We start from the raw sequence: 22118 nt of genomic DNA on the forward strand, positions 1-22118 counted from the left end.
TTATTTTTTATTTTTTAAAAAGTTCGTTCATATTTATTTCAGGTTTACATTTTCCCCATGTGAGAGCCCCAATCTTTGTTTTGCTCTCTAGAACATTTTTAAAAAGTTAGAATAAAAGGAGCTTATTCACTTCCTGGTCTGTGAGAATTCTGCATTGTGACTAGCTGCTTAGACAGCTTATTGATGTCACAGCAGCCCGCGTTAGGGATTCCCCATTAACTTACACTGATCTCAACTGAACGTCGAAAAAGCCAAACTTTTCGCCAACAGAGCTCGCTAGATCTTTGTGGGAAGCTTGCTTTGCCGCTGGCCGCAAATTATGGGCCAATGTGACCAGGACTCATCATAATGGAGACGGGAGTTAACTCTTTTCCTTTAAAAGTGATATTGGCTCCATTTCCTACTTGGTATTATTTGAAGCAAGACCTTTGGTTTTTCATGGAGGAAAGTCCAGAAATTGAGTACAGAATGAGACAACCTATTCCCCTGTTTATCTTAGTGCTACTGTTTTGAAAAAGGCAAAAGTGCCTGATTTAGTGTTGGGTTGGGTCAAAAAGCAATCATTTGTCAAGCTGAAAACTGTAATTTAGTATTAGAAGTGCACTCTAAAATATGCATGCACAATATTAAAACAATTGCCACTTCACAAAGAGAGACTGGACAGTATGAACCCTCCATCTGTTTCAAAATTAATACTGCACTGGCAGTGATATTATAAAGAGAGCATTAATGAAGGCAGAAGAAGGGAAAGTGACTCCATGAATACTCGAGCAATTTTGTTCCAAAGTCAGAAATGTGTTGGCCTAGTTGAAGGCCATGTAATATAAATAAAAAAGTTCTGAAAAAGTTAATAAAATCTGAAAATAAAAAATAGGATGCGTCAATCAGGTGTGTGATATAATGAGAATAAATGGGCTTTGGTTTGATGCAGTTAATCATAATAATCTGGGGATTCTGATGACTATTGGATTGCCATTCTTACAACTTACATCATCATATAACATGTTGTGTGTTCACTGCCTTGCAATTAACTTCAATAGATCTGTAACTTTATAATTTATGCCCTGTAGCATGTTTAAGATGTTCTTCTCTTGATTACTTCATTTTTTCTACATTTGTTTAATGCCTGCTTAAGACTTCACAGCTGTGTGGTAGCCTTTTTTTAAACAAAAGAAAATACCAGCATGGATCTAAAAGTTAGTTGATGCCCAGAGGATTTTTTTCAGACCGTCATATGAGTTAATGCTGGTGAAAGAATTAAGAGGTTAAGCTTTTGAAAGCCTGCACAGCAGGTGTTAATAAATCTGACCAGATGGAATTTTTAAGAGAAACTGCTGATTTTTTTCTCATTATCCTCATCAGTAAAATTTCAGAAACTATACAAAGTAGTATTTGAAAATGTTATTGTGTGGTAGAAAATACGTCTCAAAGTAAAAAACAAAAAAGAATCAAATAAAATATAATCTATTTGCAACTAAAATCAAGTTACTTGAAAGTATAATCTTGTAACCTTTGTTTTAATCTTTCCAAGTTGAATGCACATTTAATAAAAAAACTGTAGCATGCTCATGAAAACATGATATGAAGCACTTACGTCTCTTCTGGGGAAGGTGCTCAGCAGTTTGTATTCATCCCTTGGGAAGCCTTTGGAAGCCACAAAATCAAAGACAACTTGGAGCCTGTTGCTTGCTAAGAAACGCCGTTCAAAGAATTCCCCACGCGGTGTTCTGATGCGTAGTTTGCTGACAAGTTCAGTGCTCTCCTCTCTTGGCTCTGGAGGTAATGATTGCTCCAGGGACAATCGAATAGCCTGGACAAATAAAGAAACAAAGAACCTGAGAAAGCCCTCAAACACATGCAAGCCCTCAGGTCAACTTTCTCCTTTCTCTGCTGATCTTCAGGAAAAATAGTGATCAGGTCAAAGGCTTCTCTTTACCCATTTCAATTATGGGAATTATTACATTACACCTGGAGATACACCAAGGTACAATTTACTGAAGAGATTTACTATGTACATGGAAAGTGCAATGAATTGTGACAATTTACTAAAATATTCTAGCCAACTGATTTTTAAATTTTTTTTTTAATAAAGTGTTGTAACTTGAAAGATGAAGACAGCTATGATTTGTTTTAGTCTTTTTCAGTTATTAAATATGTTTTGCAGATCAGTTACTGCCAAAGTGTGTGGTTACAAATTAAATTAGCAAGTTTTAAAAAATCCTTTCTAAAACCTGATCAAAGTTGATGCAGGCCTACTATTTGTATTGTACTACACTTAATTTACTTTCATAATTAAAAATCAATGGCTATGTTAGATGGGAGAACAACAACTCGCATTAGCACAGAGTCTTAATGAGAGAGTTAAGAGAAGTGACCGATCACAGGCCAGCTATCAAAAGGCTTTTGAAGGTGCATAGAGGTAGAAAGTTTTAGGGAGGGAATTCCAGATGTTGCTGCCGAGGTTGCTGAAGGCTCAGCTACCAATGGCGGAATGGAGGGATGGGATGGAGGGTGGTGGGAGGATGTTGTACAGGAGTGGAAGGAAACATATGGCTGGAAGAGGCTGCAGAGGCAGGGTGAGGCAAGGCAATGGAGGGATTTCAGGATGAGGATATTATATTCAAAGTGTAAGTCAATGAGGACAAAGTGATGGACGAGTGAGACTTGGTGCAGGACAGGATGTGAGTGGTGGAGATTTAAATGAGTTAAAAGTCTATGGAGAGTAGACATGGGCAAGGAGGGCACTGGAGAAATCGAGGCTTTGGATGTCGAATTTGTGAATAAGGTTTTTGGCAGTGGTGGGGTTGAGGTATGGACAGAGACAGAAGAGGTCTTTGTGATGGGTAGAAATATAGGATTTGAAGCTCAACACTAGCTGAGCAGGAGGTTGAGGTTGCGAACAGCCTGGTTCAAGCTCAGTGAGCAACCAGCAAGGTGGATAATGGAGTGAGTGCCAAGGCAGATGAGTTTTTGGGAGGGGCTGAAAACGAGAGTTTGGTTTTCTATATGTTCAATTGGAGGAATTTTTGGTTAATTCACGACAAAGTCAGATAGGCAGTCCAAAAGCACAGAAGCAGTTGTGAGGTCAAAGGAAGTGGTGGAGAGTTAGAGCTGGGTATCATCAGCATACATACAATCATGTACAATGAAAGAAAGAAGAACAATCTTGCATTCATAAAGCGCCTTTCACAACCTCAGAACGTCCCAAAGTGCTTTACAGCAAGTTCTTTTGAAATGTAGTCACTGGCGCAATGTAGGAAACGTGGCAGCCAATTTGTGCACAGGAAGGTCCCTCAAACAACAATGAGATAATGACCAGATAATCTGTTTTTTTTTTTTTTTATTATAAGTCATGTTGGCTGAGGGATAAATACTGGCCAGAACACTGAGGAGAACTTCCTTGCTCTTCTTTGAATAGTGCTATGGGATCTTTTATGTCCACCTAAATAGGGCCTTGGTTTAAAGTCTCATCCGGAATGCAATATACAGTCCTGTAAAAACTAAAATCACACTGCTGAGATAGCATGAAATTAAAACCATATTATTTTAGATCACTTCAACTTTGTCAACCAAGATGTGTGGGGATTGAATGGGACTTAAAATGGTGTATTAAGTGATCATATTAACAGATGCAATTGTATTTAGTTTTGACTATACTGATATTATCACAACATATACGGAATAATCACTCGGTCATTTTATAACTGAAAATATGATAATATTACTCAATAGGTTTTCCCCTCACTTTTCATAACCAACAGCAAATAGATCATACATACAAAAGTGTGCATACACATAGTTCATGTCAAAGCATTCCAAAATTTGTTCAACACTTAACTGAATAAAACGATTACACTAAAACACATACATGAAACACAAAAGGTAACTCAGATATTTCTTGACCAGTGATTACCTACAAGTTACATAGCAGTGTTGTCCGTGCACTTCCTGTCTGCAATACTCGCTTCCGGTTATGTTTTTTTGTCACACTTTTTGTGTCAACTTTTTTCATTATACATTCTTATGTTCACATTTATAATTAGTTTTTTCTGTGTAAATTGTTACGCTAATTGTATAATCATGGGTGACTCTACAGTAGCATCCACTATCTTTTTTTTTTGGTAATTAGGTCATAGTTATAAATTAATTCCCTACTTCATACTAACCATGTAAAATTTTAATATATAGTTATTTTCCATTGGCTTTCAACCACTCCAAGTCACATTCTTAGTTGCTGCTGGAGTGAGCTTCCTCCAATTTCCTGAATCTGACTATGGAAGTAGAGCCAACTGAATATATGGCAGCAGATTATAAAAATAATTAACCTGGGGTTCGCAGACCTCAGACTCTGGTACTGCTCTTCCACCCCAGCTTCCAGTTTGGCCATTTGTGCCGATATTTTGATCCTGCATGCCTCCATCGGTTCCAGGCCAATAAAACTTCTACAACTGGCTGTCCCCATTTTCTTGCCCTGCTGGAGGTTTCCTGGCTCAGCTGCGCAGGCCAATATCTTACTCCACCTTCCCCTGCTGTGGTGCCCTGGCCCCTGGCTGCCCACAGTCTCCTGCTGCACTGGCTGTGCCCCATCTCCTCGTTTGACAGCAAAGGCCAATATCTCAGCCTGCCTTGTTGTGTCGGTACCAGCCCAATAACGCTCATCAAGATATTAAGCCTAATAGCTGCTTGTGATCTGGGACTTGGGTCCACTAGAAATATCAAGCACACACAAGGAGGACTAGAACTAAATAAATGCACCAATTTAGTTGCACCTCTGCTCCTCATCCCCCTTTCATATCTACCCCTCCCCCACTTCCATGTTGCCTGCTCCTCCTTCCTTGCTCCGCTCTTTTCCCCCCCATCTCTCCTCCCTCACTTCCCACTCCTCCCTTATCCCTTCTCCTCCTCCTGCCCCCGTGGTCATCCCTCACCACCACCATCCCACCCCCGTCTCTCCACTTCCTCCCACCTGCTACTGTGTCCTGCCCTCCCCACGCACCTCTCCTCGCATTCTTGCACTCATATACATACGCAAATACCACACACACACACACATATATACACACACTCGCACACAAAAAACCTTACATTCTCCTGACATATCCACAACTATTCAATAATTTTACCAATGCTATTGAATATAAAGTGTAGAGCTTTCAATTGACAGAAATAAAGCAATTACCTTTTCAGAGAATAAAAATATCAGTAGCTCATTAAGCTTCTTTCCTGTTACATATAGTCATTCCCAATGTTACTATTCTCCAAGGCTTCTCAATACTTGAGTTAACAAAGAAGATTGCCTAACAAGGGTACAACTTTGTTCATCAAAACAATTAGATTGATAATGTTAATAATACTAGGTAGAACAAATACCAAGCTGAATAAACATCCATTTGGCCACTAGAAAAACAAATAAAGGAAGATGCTTTATTCTTGCATAGAATATCTACAGCTGTATCTGAAAATTCGCAATTGAACGGAGGTTGTGGGTAAGTGAACACTATTGTATGAGAAGCAACAATAGTGTTCACTTACCCACGGATTTGTTAAAGGCAAATCGTGTTTAACCAACTTGATTGAGTTTTTTGATGAGGTAACAAGAGAGGGTTGATGAGGGTAATGCGGTTGACGTAGTGCACATGGATTTCCAAAAGGCGTTCGACAAAGTTCCACATAATAGACTTGCCAGCAAAGTTGAAGCCCATGGAATAAAAGGGACAGTGGCAGCATGGATACGAAATTGGAGAGTAGTGGTCAACGGTTGTTTTTCAGACTGGAGGAAAGTATACAGTGATGTTCCCCAGGGATCAGTTCTAGGACCACTGCTTTTCTTGATATATATTATTGACTTGGACGTGGGTGTACAGGGCACAATTCCAAAATTTGCCGATGACACAAAACTTGGAAGTATAGTGAACAGTGAGGAGGAAAGTGATAGACTTCAGAAAGACATAGACAGGCTGGTGAAATGGGCGGACACATGGCAGATGAAATTTAACGCAGATAGGTACGAAGTGATACATTTTGGTAGAAATAATGAGGAGAGTACATATAAACTAAATGGTACAATCCTAAAGGGGGTGCATGAACAGAGTGACAGGGGGTATGTGTGCACAAATCGTTGAAGGTGGCAGGGCAGGTTGAGAAAGCAGTTAAAATGGCTTACAGGATCCTGGGCTTCATAAATAAAAAAGGTACAGGAAACTTTGGTTTATCCGGAGGTTAACTGTCCGGAATGCTCAAGCCACCGGCAAAAATCAGGAGCCGTTTCGTTAGGTTTTTTTTCTTTTCGTTGCATTTTTTTCACCAGTCAGGCTCTGCAAGGTCTCGCTGAAGCCGTTGCTAAGCTTGCAAGGTACGGCCGACTGTTTAGAAGCTGTTGCTAAGCAACAGGGTTTGTTGCCAGATACGGAGCTCAAAATCTCCGTATGTTTCAACATTAGCGCTGATTTGTCCGGCAGTTTTGATGGGACGGCAACAGCTCGGTCCCGTCGGTTCCGGATAGCACAAAGTTTCCTGTATAGAGTACAAAAGTGCGGAAATGATGAACTACTTGTATAAAACACTGGTTTGGCACCAACTGGAGTACGGTGTCCAATTCTGGGAACCACACTGTAGGAAGGATGTGAAGGCCTTAGAGAAGGTACAGAAAAGATTTATGAGAATGATTCCAGGAATGGAGGACTTCAATTACGTTGATAGACTGGAGAAGCTGGGGTTGTTCTCCTTGGAGCAGGGAAGATTGAGAGGAGATTTGATAGAGGGGTTCAAAATCATGAGGGGACTGGACAGAGTAGATCGTGTGAAACTGTTCCCTTTGGCAGAAGGGTCGAGAACCAGAGGACACAGATTTAAGGTGATTGGCAAAAGAACCAAAGGCGACGTAAGAAAAACTTTTTTACGCAGCAAGTGGTTAAGATCTGGAATGCACTGCCTGAAAGGGTGGTGGAGACAGACTCAATCTTATCTTTCAAAAGGGAGTTGGTTAAGTATCTGGAGGGCTACGGGGAAAGGGCAGGGGAGTGGGACTAGCTGAGAGTCAGCACGGGCTCGACAGGCCGAATGGCCTTCTTCCGTGCTGTAACCATTCTATGAAACTGTCGGCAAGGTCCAAACATCAAAAAATAAGCAGCAGACTAAAGTCCATTTCTGTACGTAAACATCTCACATTACACTGGCTTTTTAACAAGCAAACTCATTCCGCCACATTGAAAATAAAGCCCAAATGCATTATTACAGAAAGCATATGGAGGTCCATAACTGAGGTTTCAGGTGTCAAAACTACATTACTTGTGACGGTAATCCAACTAGGTCGAATTGCACATAAGTGTACTGATAAAAAGTCATAGGTCCATAATCCTAATAAAAAAATTTTAATTTGTGATTTATCAAAAAGGGGTAAGATAATGACATTTTGTAACCATTCAAAATGGTTTCTGCATTGCACTAACATAAAATGTATCACCTTAGATGAACTGCTATAATTTTGGGATTTGTTGTTCAGTATTAAACCATATTGAGGAGGTACTCAAAACCCTGTCAGCTTTGCACCAGCTGCAAAACAAAGCCAACTTTAAAGTTTAACAAGAGCTCACACAGTCTACCTTTTACTATCTGATAATCAGCTCTTTATTAACATTAACATTTCTTTGGCATTTGGACTCTGGTAAGCAGTGCTCTGCATTTGTTGAAGAAATAATATGTAGACCTCTGCTTTTACCTAAATTGACACCATTGCAGTTGGATTGTATGACTCAATGCTGTTGCTCACCTCACTTTCAAACCAGAGTAAAATTGGTAGGTGCACCATCTGTGTAATAATAACTAATTATCTTTATGTTCTGAGCAGTTCTGGACAACTGACCTGTTCCTTCTCTGGCCTTGTAACACTAAGGCCAATTGCTTTGCCCACATGCTACCTTGTGAAGATCAGCTAACTCAGTCGAGATCAGGGACTGAATCGGAGACCTTCTGGTTAAGGTTCTGAACCACGCAACATAGCTTATATTCCTACTAAGCTATCAAAGGAAATTTGAGATTGTTTTGAGACTTCGTCACTCATTATCAATGCAAGTTTTGTGATTGAAATCCACAACCTGTGTCACAATGGCCGTTACTGTGACTACAAGTTTAAAACCAAGATGGTTAAGTTACATTTCTACATAAAAATCAGTTCAACAGCTTTATTTTGGCAGGTCACAAAATATAAATAACATATGTAACTTAGAAAACCATTTAATGTTAAATTGTGTCAGCTGGCAGGGCACATGCGTGAAAAATGTCAAACTTAAGGTTAATTATCAGTGAGCTTGGTGGAAACCACTTAGAGTTTGTCCATATTTAATGTATGTTACTATAATCGAGAGCCTAGAGATCTCATTCAGGAACTTCGCATTAAAATATTAACCAAAATTACTTCATTAAACACTGTGGATGACTAACCGGCCCCCTTCTTAAAAAAATATAGCTTCCAGGTGTATTCCAAAAAGGACCCCTTTAAACTATACATTAAATTACAAGAGTTTCCAAAGCAGAAAGCAGGTATGGAGTAAGCCAACTTAAACATCAAAATTCCTTTTCACCAGTTCAATTAATGGCCCAGAAATTCGGGTCTCCACGGGTGAGTACGCACGGGGTACTCACCCATAGGCCCAATGGAAGTGCCGGTTTCCCGCATGCGCGGGAAACCAGCACTTCCGTTCCCCTGAAAGAAGGGGTTCAGAGGTCGAACGCGTGCTCAGGAGAGGCAGCGTGTGCACATCGAACTTACGTTTTTTTTTGCAGGTTTTCCCGGGAAGGTAAGTCTCCAGAAGTTACACATAAAAAGCAGGCGCAAGGCCTTCTTTTTACAAGGTAAGTGGTGAATTAATTAAAATTAAAACATTTTTTCCACAGGTTTATTATTTTTAAATACTTTAAAGAAAGGTAAGTTTATTTTTAGCCCCGTTACAAAATAAAAAAAAAATTTCAAAAATTTAAATGATTGTTTAAAAGTTATTTCATGTAATTTATAGTTTATTTAAAAAGTGATGTTTTTTAAAAATGTTTTTGAAGATTTAGTGATGTTTTGGGGCTTGTAGTATTTATAAGTTTGACAGCCCTTCCTGTCAAACTTATGAATGAAGCATTCCCTGCTCCGATTGGCTCCCCATGGCCACGTGATCCCAGGGGACGCATCGAACTAACTGCACCCCTGGGATACGCAAGCACTGCGCGCCGGCAGTAGGAGCAGGCCCAGGATCGGAATTCCACGGGGGCCCACAGCTCAACGGCCGGCGCGCAAGGTAAGTGCAGGTCGGGGGCTTACACCCACGGGAAGCCCCCGGCCCGAATTTCTGGGCCAATAAGCTTTTTTCATAAGGTTCAGAATTGCAATACTCTTAGCTTAATGGAGCTTTAAAAAACAAGATAAGTCATGATATAACTTGCTGTACTTTTGGATTTTAGCTTTAAATATTGAATTGCATTTGCATACAGTGGAACTCATTTATTTCACTCTTCTGTTGTAACAATTAAAAACAAAATTTAGTCCTAATTTCTTTCAAACAGGTTTCTACTCAGTTCTCATTTAATGCCCCCTTTCTTCACAGATTTCACCAATGTGATTTTTGTTGTGTAATGATGGCATCATTTTTTTTTTAAGGCGGTGCAGTCAGTTAGCACACTATCCTTTATTTCTAGCTCAGACTTGAATAGACGTTGCCTGTAAAGGGAACTATATTAAATGAATTCTCAATTCAGTTTCTCGTGGAAAGGAGCTCTTGGCCAAAACAGCTCACCACAAATTGCCAGTTTTATTCAGAAAGGCTACATAAGGATTGTTAATGTGAGAACATGAAAGATTCACATGGTGCAGAAAGGTGGTGCAAGTCTGATCTATTCTGGCCTATACTCTGAGCTACAGTACAGGTCTACAGGTGCAGGGCATCCTATAGTACTGCACCCAAGTGGTTCTTATTTATGCGAGAGCTTTTAATAGCGAGTGCCAACAGCCTATTTGACTTCAGGCAGCATCACAGCGGATTCCGATCCTGTCCTCACCTAACCTAACCTCATCTCAACACACAAAAACTTCCAGCAGGGATATAAATCAAGAACTGAACGGTCATTGATTTTCCCCTCCCTAACTCTGCACTGAGGCCAACCATAGCACCCCTACTACTGCCTTTGCAGAGATCAGCTAACTCAGCACAGGCCAGGGATTGAATCTGGGACTTTTCTAGCCTGTGTGGTCACTAAGCCATTGGGGAGTTACTAAAAGCTTTTAATTTACATCCCTTGATGAAGCAATGTTCCACGTTGCTGCCACATAGTGCCACGACATAAGCAAGCATACACGATTCTTAACTGTGACAGGTTCTGAACTTTACATGCTATCAGACAGGGACACAGAGCAGGGGCTAGGTGTTTCTTCACATGGAAGGTGTGGGCAGAAAATTAGCAAGCGATATCTACTCGTGGCTAGTTCCATAAACTTCAATTTGTCCAAAATTCTGCCACACTAAGTCCAGTTCACCCATCACTCCCAAGCTCGTTGATCTACCTGGCTCCCCATCCCCAAATATATCAAGTTTAAAATTTTCATACTCATCTATAAATCCCTCCATGACTTTGCCCCACCATATATCTCTGTAATCCTCACACGGGCCACGCTTGTCCATTCATTCCTCCTTTCGCCCCACCACTGGCAGCAGAAACTCCAGCTGCTTCAGTCCTCCTTTCTGGAACTCTCTTCCCCAACACTTTCACATCTCAATGCACCTTTAAAAACTTTTAAAACTCAGATCTTCAACCAAACGTCTAGTCACCGTTCCAAATCTGTCCCTTCCTGGCTTGGTGTCCGTATCCTTACACCTATTTGTGAAGCAACTTGGGGCATTTCTTTACACAGAAATACAAGTTGTTGCTGGCTCTGTAGTTGCATTGACAGAAGGCTTAGAGTAAATTATTCATGTGCCTGCTAAGCAAAATACAGTGTGGTCAAAGAAAATGGCTCTGGGAGGGGTGTGGAGAAGAAAAGATACACAAAATAAACAGATACACCACTTTGAGTACTGTTGGGGGGGATGGCTTATCAGAGGAAGGCAGCAGCCAACTTCCTGGCACCAGGGGTGGCTCTGTTGCACAGAATGGGAGGAAACATAGAAACATAGAAGATAGGAGCAGGAGTAGGCCATTCGGCCCTTCGAGCCTGCTCCGCCATTCAATGAGATCATGGCTGATCATCCAAATTCAATACCCTGTCCCTGCCTTCTCCGCATATCCCTTGATCCCTTTAGCCTTAAGAAATATATCCAACTCTTTTTTGAATATATTTAATGAACTGGCCTCCACCGCCCTCTGTGGCAGAGAATTCCACAGGTTCACCACTCTCTGGGTGAAGAAATTCCTCCTCATCTCAGTCCTAAATGGCTTACCCCTTATCCTTAGACTATGACCCCTGGTTCTGGACTCCCCGGCCATCAGAAACATCCTTCCTGCATCTAGTCTGTCCAGGCCTGACAGAATTTTATAAGTTTCGATGAGATCCCCTCTCAATCTTCTAAACTCCAGTGAGTAAAAGCCCAATCGACACAATCTCTCCTCATAGGTCATTCCTGCCATCCCAGGTATCAGCCTGGTGAATCTTCGTTGCACTCCTTCCATGGCAAGAACGTCCTTCCTCAGATAAGGCGACCAAAACTGCACACAATACTCAAGGTGCGGTCTCACCAAGGCCCTGTACAACTGCAGCAAGACATCCTTGTTCCTGTACTCAAACCCTCTTGCAACGAAGGCCAACATACCATTTGCCTTCTTAACCGCCTGCTGCATCTGCATGCTTATCTTCAGCGACTGGTGCACAATAACACCCAGGTCTCTTTGCACTTCCCCTTCTCCCAATCTATTGCCATTCAAATAATAATCGGCCTTCCTGTTTTTGCCACCAAAGTGGATAACCTCACATTTTATCCACATTATAGTGCATTTGCCATGTTTCTGCCCAATCACCCAATCTGTCCAAATCGTGCTGGAGTTTCACGACATCCTCCTCACAGCTTACCCGCCCACCTAGCTTTGTGTCGTCTGCAAATTTGGAGATATTACATCCAATTCCCACGTCCAGATCATTAATATATATTGTGAACAGCTGGGGTCCTAGGACCGATCCTTGCAGTACCCCACTAGTCACTGCCTGCCACTCGGAAAACGACCCGTTTATTCCAACTCTCTGCTTTCTGTCCGCCAACCAGTTCTTTATCCAAGTCAATACCTTGCCCCCAATCCCATGTGCCTTAATTTTGCACGCTAATCTCTTATGTGGGACCTTATCGAAAGCCTTCTGAAAGTCCAAATACACCACATCCACTGGTTCTCCCTTATCTAATTTTACCAGTTACATCCTCAAAAAATTCCAGTAGATTAGCCAAGCATGATTTACCTTTTGTAAATCCATGTTGACTTTGTCCGATCCTGTCACTGCTTTCCAAGTGCTCTGCTATTACATCTTTTATAATGGACTCTAGCATTTTCCCCACTACCGATGTCAGGCTTACCGGTCTATAAGTCCCCGCTTTTTCTCTGCCACCTTTTTTGAATAGTGGGGTAACATTAGCTACCCTCCAATCCATGGGTACTGTTCCAGAGTCTATCGAGTTCTGGAAGATGACCAGCAATGCATCTACTATTTCTAGGGCCACTTCCTTAAGTACCCTGGGATGTAGATTATCAGGCCCTGGGGATTTATCGGCCTTTAGTCCCATCAATTTTCCTAACACCATTTCCCTACAAATACTGATTTCTTTCAGTTCCACCCTTTCATCAGGCCCTATGTTCCCCAGCATCTCTGGGAGGTTATTTGTGTCCTCCTTTGTGAAGACAGAACCAAAGTATGAATTTAGTTAGTCTGCCATTTCTTTGTTTCCCATTAGAAATTCCCCTGATTCTGACTGTAAGGGACCTACGCTTGGCTTCACCAATCTTTTTCTCTTCACATATCTATAAAAGCTTTTACAGTCAGTTTTTATGTTCCCTGAAAGCTTACTCTCATATTCTATTTTCCCTTTCTTAATTAATCCCTTTGTCCTCCTTTGTTGAATCCTAAACTGCTCCCAATCCTCAGGATTATTGCTTTTTCTGGCCAATTTATATGTCGTCTCCTTGGATCTTATGCTATCCCTAATTTCCCTTGTTAGCCACAGTTGAGTCAGCTTTTTTGTTTTATTTTTATGCCAAACTGGGATGAACAAATTCTGTAGCTCATCCATTCGGTCTTTGAATGTTTGCCATTGCCTATCCACCGTCAACCCTTTGAGTGCCATTCCCCAATCAATCCTACCCAACTCGCTCCTCAGACCATCGTAGTTTCCTTTATTTAAATTGAGGACCCTAGTCTCTGAGTCAACTACTTCATTCTCCATCTTAATGAAGAATTCGATCATATTATGATCGTTCCGACCCAAGGGGCCTCGTACAACAAGATTGCTAATTTATCCTTTCTCGTTACATAATACCCAGTCTAAGATGGCCTGATCTCTGGTTGGTTCCTCGACATATTGGTCCAGGAAACCATCCCGTAAACACTCCAGGAATTCCTCCTCCACAGTGTTGTTACTAATTTGGTTGGCCCAATCTATATGTAGATTAAAGTCACCCATGATGACTGCTGTGCCCTTATTGCACGCTTCTTTAATTTCCCTTTTAATGCCATCCCCAACCTCCGCCTTACTGTTGGGAGGTCTATATACCACTCCCACTAATGTTTTTTTCCCCTTAGTATTTCTCAATTCTACCCATACAGATTCCACATCATCAGAGCTAATATCCTTCATTACAATTGTATTAATCCCTTCTTTAACCAGTAATGCTACCACACCTCCCTTTCCTTTTTGCCTATCTTTCCTGAATATCGAATACCCCTGGATGTTGAGTTCCCAGTCTTGGCCATCCTTGAGCCACGTTTCCATAATCCCAACCAAATCATATTCGTTTACCTCTATTTGCGCAGCCAATTCATCCACCTTATTACAAATGCTCCTCGCATTAAGACACAAAGCCTTCAGGCTTGTTTTTTTAACACTCTTAGACCTATTAGATTTATTATTTACTGTGGCCACGTTTGATTTAAACCGTTGATTTCTCTGACTGCCACTTTTGTTTTTCTCCTTCCTATCTTTTGCTTTTATCCCTGTTTCCCTTTCCTCTGTCTCCCTGCTCAGGTTCCCAACCCCCTGCCATTTTAGTTTAAACCCCCCCGAACAGTGCTAGCAAACCTCCCCGCAAGGATATTTGTCCCACTCTGGTTCAGGTGCAACCCGTCCGACTTGTAGAAGTCCCACCTTCCCCAGAAGCAGGCCCAGTGATCCAGGAAACTAAAGCCCTCCCTCCTGCACCAACTCTTTAGCCACGCATTCATCTGCTCTATCCTCCTATTCCTATACTCACTAGCACGTGGCACCGGGAGTAATCCAGAGATTACAACCTTTGAGGTCCTGCTCTTTAATCTGCTACCTAGCTCCCTAAATTCTTGCTGCAGGACCTCATCCCTCTTCCTACCCATGTCATTGGTTCCCAATGTGAACCGCGACCTCTGACTGTTCACCCTCCCCCTTCAGAATGCCCTGCAGCCGTTCAGTGACATCCTTGACCCTAGCACCAGGGAGGCAACAAACCATCCTGGAGTCACGTCTACGGTCACAGAAATGCCAATCTGTACCCCTTACGATAGAATCCCCTACCACTATTGCTCTCCCACTCTTTTTCCTCTTTTCCTGAGCAGGAAAAAGAGTGGTAGAGCTATAGTAATAGGGGATTCAATTTTAAGGGGAATAGATAGGCGTTTCTGCGGCCGCAAACGAGACTCCAGGATGCTGTGTTGCCTCCCTGGTGCAAGGGTCAAGGATGTCTCCGAGCGGCTGCAGAACATCTTGGAAGGGGAGGGTGAACAGCCAGTTGTCGTGGTGCATATAGGCACTAACGATGTAGGTAAAAAGCGGGATGAGGTCCTAAAAGCGGAATATAGGGAGTTAGGAGGTAAATTAAAAAACAGGACCTAAAAAGGTAGTAATCTCAGGATTGCTACCAGTGCCACATGCTAGCCAGAGTAGAAATAGAAGGATACTTCAGATGAATACGTGGCTAGAGGAATGGTGCCAGGGGGGAGGGATTCAAGTTCCTGGGACATTGGAACTGGTTCTGGGGGAGGTGGGACCAGTTCAAACTGGACGGTCTGCACCTGGGCAGGGCTGGAACCGATGTCCTAGGGGGTTTGTTTGCTAGTGCTGTGGGGGAGGGTTTAAACTAAAATGGAAGGGGGTTGGGAACCTGAGCAGGGAGACAGAGGAAAGGGAAACAAGGATAAAAGCAAAAGATAGGAAGGAGAAAAACAAAAGTGGCAGTCAGAGAAATCAACAGTTTAAATCAAACATGGCCACAGTAAATAATAATTCTAATAGGTCTAAGAGCGTTAAAAAAACAAGCCTGAAGGCTTTGTGTCTTAATGCGAGGAGCATTTGTAATAAGGTGGATGAATTGGCTGCGCAAATAGAGGTAAACGAATATGATTTGGTTGGGATTATGGAAACGTGGCTCAAGGATGGCCAAGACTGGGAACTCAACATCCAGGGGTATTCGATATTCAGGAAAGATAGGCAAAAAGGAAAGGGAGGTGGGGTAGCATTACTGGTTAAAGAAGGGATTAACACAATTGTAATGAAGGATATTAGCTCTGATGATGTGGAATCTGTATGGGTAGAATTGAGAAATACTAAAGGGGAAAAAAACATTAGTGGGAGTGGTATATAGACCTCCAAACAGTAAGGCGGAGGTTGGGGATGGCATTAAAAGGGAAATTAAAGAAGCGTGCAATAAGGGCACAGCAGTCATCATGGGTGACTTTAATCTACATATAGATTGGGCAAACCAAATTAGGAACAATACTGTGGAGGAGGAATTCCTGGAGTGTTTACGGGATGGTTTCCTGGACCAATATGGCGAGGAACCAACCAGAGATCAGGCCATCTTAGACTGGGTATTATGTAACGAAAAAGGATTAATTAGCAATCTTGTTGTACGAGGCCCCTTGGGTTGGAGCGATCATATGATCGAATTCTTCATTAAGATGGAGAATGAAGTAGTTGACTCAGAAACAAGGGTCCTCAATTTAAATAAAGGAAACTACAATGGTCTGAGGAGCGAGTTGGGTAGGATTAATTGGGGAATGGCACTCAAAGGGGTGACAGTGGATAGGCAATGGCAAACATTCAAAGACCAAATGGATGAACTACAGAAGTTGTTCATCCCAGTTTGGCACAAAAATAAAACAAAAAAGGTGACTCAACCGTGGGTAACAAGGGAAATTAGCGATAGCATAAGATCCAAGGAGAGGACATACAAATTGGCTAGAAAAAGCAATAATCCTGAGGATTGGGAGCAGTTCAGGATTGAACAAAGGAGGACAAAGGGATTAATTAAGAAGGGGAAAATAGAATATGAGAGTAAGCTTGCAGGGAACATAAAAACTGACTGTAAAAGCTTTTATCGATATGTGAAGAGAAAAAGACTGGTGAAGTCAAGCGTAGGTCCCTTGCAGTCAGAATCGGGGGAATTTATCGTGGGGAACAAAGAAATGGCAGGCCAACTAAATACATATTTTGGTTCTGTCTTCACAAAGGAGGACACCAATAACCTCCCAGAAATACCAGGGAACATAGGGCCTGATGAAAGGGTGGAACTGAAAGAAATCAGTATTTGTAGGGAAATGGTGTTAGGAAAATTGATGAGACTGAAGGCCGATAAATCCCCAGGGCCTGATAATCTACATCCCAGGGTACTTAAGGAAGTGGCCCTAGAAATAGTAGATGCATTGCTGGTCATCTTCCAGAACTCGATAGACTCTGGAACAGTACCCATGGATTGGAGGGTAGCTAATGTTACCCCACTATTCAAAAAAGGTGGCAGAGAAAAAGCGGGGACTTATAGACCGGTAAGCCTGACATCGGTAGTGGGGAAAATGCTAGAGTCCATTATAAAAGATGTAATAGCAGAGCACTTGGAAAGCAGTGACAGGATCGGACAAAGTCAACATGGATTTACAAAAGGTAAATCGTGCTTGACTAATCTACTGGAATTTTTTGAGGATGTAACTGGTAAAATAGATAAGGGAGAACCAGTGGATGTGGTATATTTGGACTTTCAGAAGGCTTTCGATAATGTCCCGCATAAGAGATTAGCGTGCAAAATTAAGGCACATGGGATTGGGGGCAAGGTGTTGACTTGGATAGAGAACTGGTTGGCGGACAGAAAGCAAAGAGTTGGAATAAACGGGTCGTTTTCCAAGTGGCAGGCAGTGACTAATGGGGTACCAGAAGGATCGGTCCTAGGACCCCAGCTGTTCACAATATATATTAATGATCTGGACGTGGGAATTGGATGTAATATCTCCAAATTTGCAGGCGACACAAAGCTGGGTGGGAGGGTATGCTGGGAGGAGGATGTCATGAAACTCCAGTACGATTTGGACAGGTTAGGTGATTGGGCAGAAACATGGCAAATGCACTATAATGTGGATAAATGTGAGGTTATCCACTTTGGTGGCAAAAACAGGAAGGCAGATTATTATTTGAATGGCAATAGATTGGGAGAAGGGGAAGTGCAAAGAGACCTGGGTGTTCTTGTGCACCAGTCGCTGAAGGTAAGCATGCAGGTGCAGCAGGCGGTTAAGAAGGCAAATGGTATGTTGGCCTTCGTAGCAAGAGGGTTCGAGTACAGGAACAAGGATGTCTTGCTACAGTTGTACAGGGCCTTGGTGAGACCGCACCTTGAGTATTGTGTGCAGTTTTGGTCGCCTTACCTGAGGAAGGACGTTCTTGCCATGGAAGGAGGCCCCTATTTCATTTTTTCTTGTAATTTTTCCACTCCTTTCCCCCCCCCCTTTCCTTTTGTTTCGCTCTCACACCTGGCAGCTATCCCTTGCCCTGCCAGTACACTTTACACCCAATCTCAGCCTATTACCATCTCGTCTAGCTTCTAACACCTTTTATTGTCTCTTTTTTACTTTTGTTTCTTTTATTCTTTTGTCCGATCGCAGCCCTGCCTCCGATCTATCTTTTCTTTCCAGTTTTGAAGAAGGGTTCGACCCGAAACGTCAACTCAAATTTCTGTCCACGGATGTTGCCTGACCTGCTGAGTTTTTCCAGTATTTTCTGTTGTTATTTTGGATTTCCAACATCCGCAGTATTTTGCCATCGGTAGGACATTTAGGACTGAAATGAGGAGGAATTTCTTCACCCAGAGAGTGGTGAACCTGTGGAATTCTCTGCCACAGAGGGCAGTGGAGGCCAGTTCATTAAATATATTCAAGAAAGAGTTGGATATATTTCTTAAGGCTAAAGGGATCAAGGGATATGGGGAGAAGGCAGGGACAGGGTACTGAATTTGAATGATCAGCCATGATCTCATTGAATGGCGGAGCAGGCTCGAAGGGCCGAATGGCCTACTCCTGCTCCTATCTTCTATGTTTCTATGTAAAACACTCATGATAATTTAATTTCAGAACACATTATATATACTTGTAAGTTACCAGTGAGGACACTCATGTTAAGTTTACAAGGCAGCTGCAGGTGAAGGGAAAGGTCAGGGCGAAGTGGAGTTTGAGTGATTAACAATTTTGGTGAGGTGTTAGATGGGTAGTGGTCAATGGGTGAGGATTGCAGTGTTGGAGTAGGGGTTGGGCAGTGGGAAGTTTTGTAGGTGATGAATTGAGTGGATTTTCAGTAGATGGAAGCAGTGGTTTGCTGAGCTCAAGCTTTAGGTTTAGGAGGTGCAGCAGCTGTCAGGATCTCTTGATCAAGGCAGGTGAAAAGTTTCTGAGCCTGAAGAGTCTGGAGTGTTTAAACACTGATTTCTACACCTGGGAAACACTTTCTAAAGTGTTTTTATTTTTTAAATCCACAAATACCTGCACTTGCTTCTGACTGCTTTTGACGGGATTAACCCACCAACATATTTTCAAACCCCTCTCCACCCACAGCCAGGACTTCTCCAGAGCAAGTATGCCATTATCACAGAGCAGGAGGGGCAGTAGTATAGGATGGAGCCAAGGACAAACACCATTTAAAGAGGATGCAGCGCAGCAGGTATTACCCTCACATCAAATATACAGGCATCTTGACAAGTGGTGCATAAGTAGAGTGCGAATCACTCAAGGGGCAATTGTGAATCCCTGTGATCTGCTGCAAAAACACATCAAGCCTTACTTATCTGTCCACACTACTCGCTCAGTGGTTATGAAGGTGACCAATAGCCTCAAATTCTATGGCACAGGGTCATTTCAGGAAGCCAGGGGCATCTATGCATGGTAAGTCAGGGTACAGTATGGGCATGGATTCATTAGGTCACTGACGCACTTTACGGAAGAGTGGGTTAATTCATTATTTTTGGTATTACAGCAAAGGCAGAAGCAAGATAGGGCCATACAGTTTTATGGAGTTTCTAGCTTCCTTGAGGTCCAGGGTACAATCAATGGCACCCACATTACTTGGGTGAGTTATTTTTCTCTGGCTTGATGCCATCCTCTCCTGCCTTCTTGGTGCTGGTGTTGCCATACTTGAAAATTTTGATAAAAACATTGATAAGACATGCAGTGAAGTTATACAAGTGCTGGGAGAGACAGCATGAAGGGCGCATGCAGTGTTTTTAAAAGCTGCATAAATTTCCATGCAGTTCAGCTATTTGCACCCGTTTTACGCCAATGACTAATCCAATGGGTATGCTCATGAGCAGACCCAAGAAACCTGTGTGTAACTACCTCAACTGCCACTGGAGGGGCAGCACTTTAAAAAAAAAAAAAAAAAGTGCAACAATGGCGTAGCTCACTTAGGAAATTCCTCCAAAAGATTTGACATTGTGAATGTTGATTTACAGATTTTCATTATAAATGTTGGCAGAGGAAATGGTGATATAAAAGTATTACTCAAAATCGTGATGCAGGAAGTAAAGTTTGTGGACAGGGAGTGCATAGGGACATAAGACTTTTAGTATATATATAGATTAGTAAGTCTTCTGTGGCATGAATTGGGGGAGTATTCGGGTGAGGAATGGAGTGCAGGGATAGGCAGCGATAAACATGTAACCCCCATTACATCTGGTTTTAAGAAAATGAGTGGGAAGCCAGAAGGAGTGGCAGGAGATTGAAGAAAGAGGGCTGAGGAGAGGAAGGAGATCAATTGGAACACTGAGATTGGGAATCAGATTTACGGCACGTGGGAGAACAGAAAACAGGTGAATAGGAATGTCAGGAATTTGAGGTGGAGCCAAAGAGGATCAAGGTCAAGATCCAGCATTACTGAAAAAAACAAAAATATTGACGAAGGAAAATAATTGATGGGGAATCATTGAACTAAAACGTAAAAAATGTAAACGAAACTTACAAACTTATCTATCCCATAACACAAATGTTGAGTACATGAAAAATAAAGGGCTAGAAATTGCAGTCGAAGGCACACCTCTGGAGTATGCATCTGACTCGCGAAACAATTACAAAAGTACCTGCTGGCGGCCAGGCTGTGAAAAGTTGCGGTCTCAGGCATCGAGGCAGAGGGCAGCATAATGGCCCACGGACAAAGGCAGTGTGGAAGCGTACCTGGGATCATGTGGGCTTGGTCCTCCAATCAATAAGCAGAATTTCATTTCAAACATTTACGAAAGGAATCCCCTAATGAGATGCAATGGAATCCCCAAATCTAATAATTATACAATGTACAGAATTAGAATTTTATTCATAATTATCTTTATTCCACCAAACTCACTAAAAATTTAATTTTTTGAAAATAATTTTATGCATCATTAAAATTGTAATCTGGGCCAATTTTTGCATAAACTAATTTCATAGTGTATGTGCATAATTTAGGATATGAAAATGTTTAAAGTCTTAGATATCCCCTTACGCTGAGGCAAACAGGTCCTGTGCCTGCTTGCATCAACTGTAAGACTTCTGTGCTCAATTGCTGGCTAGTTGGTGGGCAAATAGCCCAACTCTGCGCCAGCGATTGCTTTTTCGTGGCCCCCGCGGATGGCCTGTACATCGACAGACCGCAAGTTCTGGATTTCGTGCATGCAGAAATCCTGAACCTGCAGAGCATTTCAATGGGAATACAACGGTGTACTTGTACGCCGTCATACACACCGCAATTTCAGGGCCAGTGTGTCTTCCAACACAGCAGGAGAATGATAGAAGTAGTGCATGCCATTTGTAGAGAACCAGAATCAGGTCTTGCTCAGGAGGGTTGGGAGATTTGTGTTAGCCAGAACAGAAACACTAAACAATTTGGGACCTGACTGTGCAGGGGAAAAAAAGGGAATAATGCGAAATAATTGTTTAAAAATAGGAAGCTAAAAATAAAAATAGAAAAAAAAACTGCCTTGAAAGTTCTTGTGTGGACCCAATTAATCTATGCTGCCTTATGTTTAACTGGACTAATCAGCAATGTTACAAACTCTACAAAATATTCTCGGCTCCATACAATATTACAGATACAATAATAATCAGGAATGCTTCTAATGGCGACTAAAGTGACAGAAAACTATGTAATAACAGTACTCAACATTTCTCTCGTTAATTATTTGAAAGACTACATACTGCCTAAGAAACATTTTAATCAAGCTCAAACATATATTTATAGCAGTGACAGAGTTCAACTTTTATAAAATGATGTAATCATATTGCCATCATCAGGCTGACTGCTCACAACATGACCCAGCTACGACAATATTCTCCAAGTGTTCACAAAAGCACCAGAATGGAAGATTGATTTTTTTGCAACAATGCCATGAACGGTCATGACCTCTATTTGTACTATCCTAAAAACAGATGTTTGCTTACTCCGTGTGATCATTTTATAAGAACTGATGCATGTAACAAACAGAAATTAAGAAGGGTCCAACTGGTTTGTTGAGTTTTAAACAAGGTAGCACCTGACTGATATAAGTAATGAGAATATTTGTTTTCCATTGACAGAAACTCCTGAACCAAATAATTGATTAAACACAAATGAAATCACCTGTTTGTCAATCCTGGGAGTGAGACATTGCATTGCTTCCACCTCTTAAAACAAATCTTTAATTTGTCTCCTTTTATTGTCAAT

General features: G+C 41.8%; 1 protein-coding gene across 3 annotated transcripts in view; it reads right to left on the bottom strand.

The window, feature by feature from the left end:
• Positions 1 to 22118, bottom strand: part of faf1 (Fas (TNFRSF6) associated factor 1) — a 499151-nt gene that overhangs the window by 27383 nt on the left and 449650 nt on the right. For all 3 annotated transcript variants that reach the window (XM_085982899.1, XM_085982900.1, XM_085982902.1), the window contains exon 18: positions 1595 to 1810. In XM_085982899.1, the coding sequence (XP_085839025.1) occupies positions 1595 to 1810 (216 nt within the window). The remainder of the gene's footprint in view (positions 1 to 1594; positions 1811 to 22118) is intronic.

The sequence above is a fragment of the Somniosus microcephalus genome, chromosome 3 (assembly GCF_052327205.1).
Source record: "Somniosus microcephalus isolate GS21.2 chromosome 3, FLI_Smic_1.0, whole genome shotgun sequence".
NCBI lineage: Eukaryota > Metazoa > Chordata > Chondrichthyes > Squaliformes > Somniosidae > Somniosus > Somniosus microcephalus.